This window comes from Taurulus bubalis (genome assembly GCF_910589615.1).
Source record: "Taurulus bubalis genome assembly, chromosome: 14".
NCBI classification, from domain to species: domain Eukaryota; kingdom Metazoa; phylum Chordata; class Actinopteri; order Perciformes; family Cottidae; genus Taurulus; species Taurulus bubalis.
In genome coordinates this window covers 17,922,606-17,934,295 of record NC_136602.1, presented here as the reverse complement: position 1 = coordinate 17,934,295, position 11,690 = coordinate 17,922,606, and the positions used below count along the sequence as shown (strand labels likewise).

The following is an 11,690-nucleotide window of genomic DNA, read 5'->3' as shown; positions in this document are numbered from 1 at the left end:
CTATGGATTCTTTTTATATTAGATGTTATATAACATGTATGGGGTATGATATAAAACAGATGCCCATGATTTTTCTTTCTTTTGATTATCTTATCAAGCTGCTGAGGCATGAGGAGTCTCAGGTGGGTTTAAAAGAAGTATGGTTTTAATGACTCTAAAATTAAAGAACGTATCAACAAAATTAGCAATTCACTTCTGGACCCAATTTTATTTGTATAGTTTCACATCACAAATCACACATTGGCCTCAGGGGCCTTTTCAATCTGTACCGCATACATCTATGACACCAGCCTCCAGAGATAAAAGCATTTTTTAATTGACCAATTTCCACAACAAGTACAACGGGATGACTCAACTTTAATACTGTTTAAGTTGTTTTGAAGATTTATCTGATAATCCATTAGCAAAATAAAACTTACAATCACAATCTTTATTGACCAAGTATGTTGAATGAAAGTGTGTGAACTCATTCTGAAATGAGTAAACTGTAAACAGCAAACAAATAGCGCAAAAAAAAGGAAAGAAATACTTTTATTTTTATAAAGGCTACGTATATATTGCTTTGCCGTGGGTAACCATAATGTTTTTTAAAACGTAACTGTTTCAATACAATGCAAAAGTTGCAATGTGACACCACTTTAAATACATTTGACAATTTCCCACATCGAATAAAATGTTAAATCTGGACACGGAAGTCACATGATTAGTAACAAACATCTAGACAGATGTGGATTAAAAATGACTTTTTCATGATAAAAATGATTAAATCATGTTCCATCCCCTGATTCTGAATCTCATAATCTCATGCTCATTAATTGTATAGTTAATGATTTGACCTCATGACTACCAACTCATCAAACACCAACGCTCGGCCACTTGCCCTCAGCTTCAAACCGCGGCGCTCTCCGTACGCCGCTTGTGTCAGTTTAGGACGAGGCAGAGACGACGTATGAGCTTCAACTCGTAATAGTAGTGTCGCTTCAAAATAAACATTGGTCTTCACAGCAAGTTATGTTTATACGACTTAGGTTTAAAAAAACGACGGCGGTCTCCTGGACCGCGTGAAGCGCTTTTTGGGATCTCATGTTAAAGCACTATATAAGTGCAGTACGATATCCATTTACCCACACATATTAATACCATCATATTAATAACAGTAGATCAAATCATTTGATAAAACCACAGACACCAGCACAGAGAGCTCATCACAATTTCTGGTGATAATCAGACAGTTGCATTTCTTTGGTGCTCATTGTGTGCGTTGAACGTCTTCTCCAGTTCCGCCTGCACTTCACTCGCCTCAGGTCGCTCTTCTGGCTTCTCACGCAGCATTAACTTCATGATTTGGCTCTGCAAAGAAAAACAATTCTACTGAGATCTTTGTACCAACAATAATAAATGCTGTCATACTGCAATTTTGCTGAAGAAAACTGATATTTTCTCAAAACGCTGTCATATGTTCTGCTTTATATTTTCAACAATGTTCGCATACAGACAGCAGCTGACCTGTTTTGTCTCATGCAAGTCAGTCTGGACAATAAGAACACTGTACTCTACCTCTTTGGGAAAAGTCCACAAAAAGTCTTTGGGGAGATTCTGCCGCCTGGCATCCCTTAAAACCTGGAATTCATGAAGTGATAAAAGAATAAAAGAAAGTGTTAGTTAGCCTGGAACATACTAATAATTACAATGTTAGTCTGTTGAATGTTACACATAAATACAAGAAAAACTATAAATGGCAGATTAAAAGATGAACAATAAATCACATCTGCTTTCTACAGTGCAATACGTTTAGTACACACTATGTACTGAAAATAAATCAACTTCTGGTGTATACTTATCCTCTAGACTAGAGATAGGCCTCCATAATACGGTAACTGTCCAAAGTTCCATAGTAAAACACAATGTCACGCTGTGTTTATGAAGGACTCACCACATCTCTCTCGTGGCCAGTAGAGACTTTCCAGAAGATTTCCAAGAAGATCAACCCCAAAGCAAATATGTCCACTTTCCGGTCATAGTTCTTCTTATTCTTTTGTGATAAAAACACAGTATTGATATTTAATTTCATTATTCATCATGAAAGATTATGTAGTTAAGCTCATGAGGCAAATTAAGTTTCAGCTTTCAGCTCAGTTTTAACTGCTTAAATTTGAACTTTCAAATAATTTTCTGTTGGTATAAAATGAATATCTTTAGATGTCAACTTTTTAATTTGGCAGCTGTCGCTGCAAACAGTAAAGAAAGGTGAGGTTGAGCTTCAGGGTTATATATGTGGGAGCGTTGTTAAGTGGGAGGCAGATAGATCAGTCCTATTAAGCACCTATTTAACAAAGTATGCAAACATTTGATTTTACCAACAAAAACAAATCTTATTTTTATATAAAAATCCAATGATCTTTTATTCTGTGTGTTTACGTAATCTAGTACTAACCAATTTCAACCAATAATATTGTGTCATCATCCATCCAATCCAATCAATCTGGATTTGGTTTAAATCCCTCTCGTAAATGTACACAGCTCAAATATTCCATTTCCCTGGGACTTTAAAACAATAAAGTAATAGTAATCAAAGTGAAAGATCTTCTCACTTGTTCAGGAGCCATGTAAGATTCGGTTCCACAATCCTTGGTTCTGTCAATCAAAGCATCGTCATCATCATCTCTGGTGACCAGACCAAAGTCTCCAATCTTCACTTCTCCACCCAGACCAAACAGGATGTTGTCAGGCTTTACAATGAAACGCAAAAACACAAATTGAAACAAATGAAAGCCAAAAAAACATACCTGTGTTTGAACCCAGCATCCAATCTAAGAAGTCAGCCTGTGGCTTTCATTGCCAAGCGCTGTTAATGTTTATCTAGTTGATCCCTTGTAGGTACAAACCACAATATTATTATTTGTGATATTATCCTATCAACATTTTTTAAAATTCTAGTTACATTTTCTGTTTGATTCTTCACTGTAAATTTGTTATTCTTGTCCATTCTTATTTGTTTATTTGATAATTATTAGTTTGAATGTATGTTTTATGCTGACGACTGTACTGTCTAGATCAGGGGCATTAAAAATTCAGCGAGGTCCAGTTCGAGAGAATTCATCAAGCAAAGGTCCGGAACATCACAATTATGTCCAATTTGAGCGATATGATTTTGTGCCATATGTATTAAAGTAGCCAACAGCAACAACAACAGTTGTATTAACATATGTATGTAATCAACAACTGCCTGTCAATTTAAATAAAAAAAAATTCAATTGAATAACATCTAAACAATAATTATTATTACAGATTTCATGTTGAACTGGATTAATTATAAATAATACTAATAATAATACTCTAATAATAAATACATTAAGTATTCAAGTAAAATAAAGGCTGGATTTAAAACAGAAAGCTTTAGAAAAATGAATTTAACTGAATTGTCCTGCAGCTTTAAATTCAGTTTATTCGGGGGTCAAGTGATGTGGGGTAATGGACTTTATCTGTGGTTATTAACCACTTAAAACACTCTGACCTCAAGGTTCTATTCTCTGACCTCAGGGTTCTATTCTCTGACTTTAGGGTTCAATTCTCTGACCCCAGAGTTCTATTCTCTGACCCCAGGGTTCTATTCTCTGACCTCAGGGTTCTATTCTCTGATCACAATTTCATATTCTCTGATCGCAGGGTTCTAAGGTTTGCGCGCCAAAAAGCATCCCATCATGCGCGTATTTATGTATACGATTCAGACAGCAGGCTTAGGTAGAAAATGCACAACCCGCCACTAGCGTCTATATACGTAGGCTTCACCTTAAACATACATAAGTGGGTATTTTGCACACTGTATACACTGCAAAGTCTGGTCTCACCTTAAGGTCCCTGTGGATGTGCTTCTTGTAGTGAATATATTCGACTCCACTGACTATTTGCTGAGCAATGCTTAGGCCTTCTTCTCTTCTCCTGGAGTCTTGGAGAGACTCAGTGTTCTTCTCTTCAATCCACTCTTTTAGTGTCTTTGTGTCACATAATTCCAGCTGAATATAGAGGTGCTTTGCAGATGAATTAGTTGAAGTCCTAGAAAAGAAATAAGAAAGAAACAATTGAATCACTCTCCTTTAAAGTGGCAACATTTTTTCTTTTTCTTTAGCCGATCATTATGAAGTAAATGTAGATTGCGCAATGTAATGGCTTTAGAAAAATGACACCATCTGCATTTAGATTGGTTCCCTATAAGCCTCACTTTTACTAAGAAAGTCTGTCTGCCACTGGGTACCATCCACAGGGAGACTATACCCATCAAAAGAAAAACACCCCCATTGACAGAGGATGCAAAAGAGGCAAAGGGAGATGGATCAAAACAAGAGCGAACCTTAGACGGGCATTCACTCAGTGGACGGTGATTGGGGAAAAGTTGCCTGTTTCCATTTGAACTTGAAATAAAAAGTGAAGACTAAAGTAAGTGCGTGGGACTTACGGGAGAGAGCTGTAACCAGCTGAACTCTCAGTAGATTCAGAATCCCCCTGGTATCCTGAATCCTCCATCCAAGATGTGTAGTATCTGACGATATTAGGGTGGAGGAGGTCTGATAATGTCCCCGCCTCTCGAAGAGATGTCCTGATCCATGAGAGAAAAACAAATAAAGAGTCGTTAACAAAGTAATTAGCAGGAATAAAATACTACTAAATACGGCACAATGCACACTGGAGTCTGACAACTTTATACTTACTCTTCACAGCAGACAATCTTTACAGCAAAATTCTTTTCCAGCAATTTATGTTTTGCTTTGTAAACCGAACCAAAGCCTCCACTACCAAGACACTCCATGGGAACAAAGTCTGAGGTAAACCTGTCGAGATTAACGTTATGGTTTAGGCAAAAGGTACAAAAATAAACATACCGGTATTGCGTCTTCTTGATTGTACAACAATTATTGCGAGAGAAGTTTAAGACCATATCAGCATATAAGTATATATATTGTTTCTTTCATACCTTGACTCGATGGATGTTTCATTCAGACTATTTCCGGTATTCTGGTCTTTGTCAGCAGCCTTAGAGAATAAAGGAATAAATGGATTTAAAAGTTTTACCCGCTCTAAATATTAAGTGATAACATCAAAACAACCAAGTTGTATATATTCTTTTGGAGGGACTTCCTCTTAATTTGCAGCTCTCTATTTTCCCTGATTAGACAAACAAAACGTTCTTGCTCTTATAGTACTACTATTATTAGTGTAGGAGCTATTTACTAACAATATAAGTTGTTTTTGTTCACAAGTGGTATTGTTTATTTATAGTTGTTTTACGTAGGTTTTAGTTTGTTAATTGGGTAACGCTGTGGGCACCTGGTGTACTTAAAGGAGTAGGCGGGTACAGGACCGGGATGCACCTGGGTAGGCCTTGTTGGATTCCCTGTCGGCTCGTAAGTGTCCACCCCCCGGTTTCCGCCCACTGCCACGCCCCTCTCATTCATCCCAGCTGTTGTGCATTGCCTTGATCACCGGCAGGTGATTTAGGGACCACTGCGTACCTGGCTCATTTGTCGGGTTGTTCCAGTTCGGTTTGCTTCTTCAGGTGAGAGTGGATCACAAGAGCGGTTGAGTTGCCCTCCCGACTCTGGAGCGGAATCAGTCTGGCGTGCTTCAAGAGCATTGACTACAAGAGCGGTTGAGTTGCCCTCCCGACTCTGGAGCAGGGGAGGTGGATCTCCTGTGTTCGCTGGACATTACCGTTGGTATTAGTCTGTCTATTCGTTGTGTTTTGTTTTGTCGCAATAAAGTCCGCCCTTGGAACTTAAACTGCTGCGTCTGTGCATTTGGGTCCTCAACACCACACCCCTTCTAACAGGCCTATGGTTTTTTACCAGCCAGAAGCAGCGACGGCGACAGGTCAGCACGGGAGAGGCCGCATGGGGCGTTTCGTTTGTTTATTTGTTTGTTTGATTATTTTAAGTTACAATAAATAGCAATCAATAACATAATCTACAGTGCATCAGTGGCTTTGATATTGGTTTATTTTCTTTAATTTATATTTATTTATTTGGTTTAAGGGACAAATGGCCACTACAATTAGTGTATGGCCCTGTTCCACATAAAGAGAAAGTATTATATAAGAGGGTGGATTTAAGATTGGATATGCACAAATATGATATAAAGTACATACCTGATCGTTGGAAGAGTTGGATGAATCTGTGAATATGTTTGAGCCACCTGTTCCAATCACTGATGATGATTCATTGGACTCTCTTGAGGAATATAATGTGAGACATGAGTACAGCTTTCTCGTTATTTACCTTCATGGCTTGCTCTTAATGACAATAAGTGACTTACAGGGCGGTAAACCCAAGTGGTTCATCATTTGATCTAACGGACACCTGCAATGCACAGAAAAGGTGTTTGGTATCATGTTAGACATCATCACAGAATAAAAGACCATTTCCTGGAACTAAAATACAGAAGTGCAATCACTCAAATGAAAAAAGAAAATGTCTTGCTTGATTGTTTTATGGGAAAGGCTTTCAAAATAAAAGCACGTATTGGTAAATATGGCCTGTGAGCTGTACATTTAGAGCTTGACTGCAATGAAACTTCTACTTTTCTGCCAAACTAACCCTAATCTGCCAATGTATTAGGTGCTACATGGAACTGTTGTATTATTTTTAGCCAGGTGTTCATAATAAACTGGCAACTGCATGTATATTTTAATGATTTAAAGAGGTACAAAACATGGAATACCTTGCTGTCCCAGTCGGTCTGTTCTTGAAGAGCAGACCAAGCGAGCTGAGCTGCTTTTTGTTTGGCTTTCTTGACACTCCAACCCTCACCCACAGGGTAGTCCTTTTTGTCGATTATTAATTTGAAGAAAAATCTGTTTTGTGTTTTGAAAAAGAGGAAATTATTTGGATCATTGTGTAAACATTTTGAATATTGTGTCTGCAGTGTCTATTCAGATGACAGAGGTTCAGGTTCATACTTACTGAAGCTTATCAGATGGGCCACATCTCTTCTCTTCAAAGTATGAATAGCAGCGGTCTGTTTTCTGACAGTAGTTGTTAACAATTCCAATGAAATTTGTCTCTGCACAGCTGTTCACACTGAGGCGTCTTATCTCATTACTGTAATAGAAAAGTAACGTTTTACACTGAAGTCATGCAAAATAAACTGCCATTGTGATTTACTCACCTGATATCCAAAACGTTCTGATTCAATTCCTCCTCTCGTTGAGCTGAGTTGTAACTCTCCATAGCAGTCTTGAAAATAATAAAAAAAAATGTTTATGATTGTGGCCTGCTGAGTATGTGGCACCCTAAAACACAATGGTTATCAAAGACTTTCATTAAGTCTGCAGAAACTAGTGTGTATCATTACTTACCTCTGTAGTATTACTGCCACATATCTCCTGATGTACAAGCTTGGCTGCTTCCTCCTTCGCGTCCTTCTTTGTTCTCCCAGTGGCCGCTGGATACTCCTTATCACCAACCACGAAACTACAGCATCTGATATCGTGAACATTTTTATTTAATGACAATTTAAATCAGGACAAAATAGCTACAAATTAGAATGCATTCAAGAGGCTTACTGAGTAGCACCGGTTGGTCCCGATCCTGTTGTCTCCACAGCCCTTATGGCCACCCTTTCCTGGTGACTGTATTCATTGAGCCAACATGTGTAGTTGGCTTGAGTGATACCCGTCTGATGAGCCGGTGCAGGAGAAGCTTCTGCTGTCTTTTCTGTCTGTCAGGATAAAAACCAATCAAGGAGACGAGTGCTGTGATTTGTTTTTCCATATTTTGGAATATTAAAATGCACACATGCAGTGAGTCAATAAAGAGGTAAAATAAAAAATGTGTATGATTGTGGCCTGCTGAGTATGTGGCACCCTAAAACACAATGGTTATCAAAGACTTTCTTTAAGTCTGCAGAAACTAGTGTGTATCATTACTTACCTCTGTAGTATTACTGCCACATATCTCCTGATGTACAAGCTTGGCTGCTTCCTCCTTCGCGTCCTTCTTTGTTCTCCCAGTGGCCGCTGGATACTCCTTATCACCAACCACGAACCTACAGCATCTGATATCGTGAACGTTTTTATTTAATGACAATTTAAATCAGGACAAAATAGCTACAAATTAGAATGCATTCAAGAGGCTTACTGAGTAGCACCGGTTGGTCCCAGTCTCGTTGTCTCCACAGCCCTTATGGCCACCCTTTCCTGGTGACTGTATTCATTGAGCCAACATGTGTAGTTGGCTTGAGTGATACCCGTCTGATGAGCCGGTGCAGGAGAAGCTTCTGCTGTCTTTTCTGTCTGTCAGGGTAAAAACAAATATACATCAAGGAGACGAGTGCTGTGATTTGTTTTTCCATACTTTGGAATATTAAAATGCACACATGCAGTGAGTCAATAAAGAGGTAAAATAAATTTACAGGGTCAATTGTTCCCTTCGACAGGACACTGAGGGCTTTTGCAGCTGCATTCAGTTTGGCTTCCTTCTTGGTCTTCCCCACACCATCAGGATACGGCTTACCATTCACGACTGCTCTCACTGTGAATCTGAGAATAAATGATACAACTTTGTTAAACAGGAAAGGTAACACAAGAAAGGTGTGTGAGGTTTCATCACAAAGACAAGAATCTGCAGGTGACGTTGATAACTTTATTAACCTCACCTTGGGCTGTCATGGAAACTAATGACAATAAGTTAGAAAAAAATTATTCATTTTATTACATGAGAACAATACTGTGATGTGTGTATTACCATCATATGAAGCACTGGACTGGTTGTATTTTCTAATATTTCACTACTGGTGTCAAAACAATTTTTTTTCTATATCTAACCTGAAGCTGCAGACAGAGTTATACATATTGAGGTTCAACACCATGAACAGCATGCATCTATAAGTCTTTTTAAGTAAGATATACAGTTTACTTATTGTTTTTACATCGACTATACGTGCTTATAACGTAGTAACAGCTGACAGACATTGAGAAAGTAACTTAGTGAAACATACCTGCAGAGAACAACGATTGGCCTACACACTTATTTCCAATTTTTTAAGCAAAACACATGAGAAAATAGTACCACCCTCCCATTGAATAAGAACATGTCCTACTTGAGTCCCGCATCTCTTCAAACCCTCTATCATAACCTCTCATGTCGCAGAAAGAGTTCAACTCACGTCTTGATGTGATCGAGGCCGACGGATCCAACGTCCTCATATGTGAGCACTGCACGCTCTCTCTGCGCATACTCGTTTAGTTGAGCTACGGCCATTATTAATAACAGGACAGTCACAATACAACAGAGAGGAACTCTCAGAATACTAACTAACGATGTATAGTCTTCATTTTTGTCTCAACTCCACTTCCGCGGACGACCGGGATGCTTTAGTTCAGCCTCACCCGCAGTAAGTTTCGTTTTCTCTGTAAACGTCACACAACATGGCACCTTCACGTGCTGTCGGAAATATCTAAACTGGTTTAGACGACATGAACTTAGTAGTAAGTAAGTAAGTGAAAAGACTCACGGGAACTAAAGATGTTAATGCTTTTTTTTTTTTTTTTATTTATCGTTGAAGAGGCCTTTTTTCATATCCATTTATCGTGATGTCGGAAATATCTAAACTGTGTGGATGGAAACGCATTGGGCATGGAACTTTACTAATGGGGATAGTAAAAGTGATGTGTTTGTTTTGGCTATTATAGCTGGAAGCTGTTCATCTTCTCTGTCAATAATTGTTTTGACAGATTTTTTTATTTGAAAGGTACAGTGTGTAGCATTTAGGATGATGAGCCGGAGAGAATACAGGCTACTGCTACTGGCAGCGGTAGATGATTGTCATGTCCAGCAGCTCCACATTGCAGCCTGGAACAATAACATAAGGTAGCTGTGAGGGATTTGGATTGTGAGTATTTGGTCTTTGGTCTTTGTTTTTGTCAATGTTTTCGCAAATTGTGGGGTACAATATATACACGACCCTTCACAGAGCCGACCGCCATGTTTCTACAGTTGCCCAGAACGAACACACCAAACACTCTAGATAGGGCCGTTCACATTTTTGTGTTGAAGTTCTGCTACACGGTTTGCACATGGGAGACATTTTACTTGGTTGCAATCTGAGACCCCAGTGTTAGATGCTGCCAAATCCTATACATTAGATCTTTAACTTTCTCAAAGATAAAAGAAAACAACAAAACTACATTTTGGGTCCAACACTAATGTTTAACTAATGTCTGCCTAAAAGTTTTTTTTGTTTTTGTTTGCCGACCAGTTCTTCTCCTTGACACAACGCCTATTTGTTAAGTATAGTTTCCAAGAATCGTTAGAAGGCCCATCGCGTATATTCTCCCAATTCCATGTTTCCTCTGCTTATTATTGATACTTGGCCTTTTTCTGTATCCCATGTTAGAGCCATGGTGAAGAGGAAGTGCAGTGATCATGCGCTGTGCTGCTTACCATCTGTTTAGACACACAGCCATGCAGCCAGCGGTATGTCCGTCAGGTAGTCCGTAATCCAGGACCAGGAGGCATCTAACTGTATCTTCTGGAGTTTATTTCTCAGCCGTAGCAGCTGGACTGTATTGAAGGCACTGATCAAAAGTCATGACCTCCCAGTGCTGCCTGCTTTGTCCAGATGAGCGTTTGCTTGTTCTGTTCAGGGTACCTTCAGCCTGGTTCCCTTCAAAGCTTAACGCCTGTGATCAAATTCATTACAGACGACATCCTTTGCACTTTGGTTGTGTAGTGTTGTACACAATGAGGGGGATATACCACCGCTAGAATTATGGTTTATCAATTTCCAACTCCTTTAAAACTAATTAAAAAACTAATCTTGGTTTTACGTTGCGGTTGGCAACCAGCGTTTTCGGTGCATTACTGCTTCCTGAAAGTATGGACCAGATTAAACTCCCCCATTAAACCTGTCTGGAATGCAATTAAAGAAACTTAACATAATAACTTAACATAAAACACTTCCCATGATCATTATGGTCTTATCGAAATGTTGAATTCCAGCCTTCCTAAATTCCTGTTTCACAAGTTGTTTGTTGTTTGGACATAATATTATAATTACTTAGAATAACTATAAAAATTTCACCTAAAGATGTTTTAAATGGCGTATAACTTACATATTAATACTAAGTCTTGATTTGAGTATAATACTAGTATCAAAAGTAATGATGGCAACCAAAAAATATTGCATGAGTTTCACATTGGATCCCTTTGTGGGTGTTTCACATTAACCTTGTGGGCACATAAACGCCAATGTTGCCCCTCGCCCACATGAAGTACAATTCTTAGCTTTGCCATTTCCATGTCATAATTGGCTGACATGTCATACAAACTGTCAAGCACAATGTGAAAGTCTTTTGTTCATGTTAATGTAATTGCGTGTTACTGTAATGTTGTGGTTTTATTATCTAAATTAAAAATGTATTGCACACACACATTGGTTTAGCAAGAAGAATACATCAAAGACATTGTGTAAACCTTTAATCCTGATGCAACAGATGCAGCAGCCACTCACACAATTTCAAAGAACTAATTCATCAATATGTCCAACAATATTGTTGAAATAGAATGGAAATATTGTCACAATTTCCATGATTTCTCAATTTAGTTTTTGTTGTAATAAATGAATACAAAACCCCAACAAACCAAACCAAACCTAAAAAAGAGGGCCCCCGCTGTCTATATGTACAGTCTAGTATGTAC

General features: G+C 38.5%; 1 protein-coding gene across 1 annotated transcript; it reads right to left on the bottom strand.

Annotated features, from left to right (window-relative positions):
* Nucleotides 1-210: 210 nt before the first annotated feature.
* On the bottom strand, nucleotides 211-9,336 carry LOC306747224 (interferon-induced, double-stranded RNA-activated protein kinase-like). The gene is made up of 12 exons (XM_079230254.1): nucleotides 9,157-9,336; nucleotides 8,404-8,530; nucleotides 8,130-8,284; nucleotides 7,923-8,046; nucleotides 4,970-5,028; nucleotides 4,707-4,826; nucleotides 4,454-4,594; nucleotides 3,849-4,053; nucleotides 2,592-2,729; nucleotides 1,934-2,032; nucleotides 1,558-1,620; nucleotides 211-1,350 (listed from the first exon to the last, which is right to left on the bottom strand). Exons 1-12 carry the CDS (start codon nucleotides 9,249-9,251, stop codon nucleotides 1,225-1,227), a joined length of 1,452 nt encoding a protein of 483 aa, XP_079086380.1. The 5' UTR covers nucleotides 9,252-9,336; the 3' UTR covers nucleotides 211-1,224.
* Nucleotides 9,337-11,690: the final 2,354 nt, after the last annotated feature.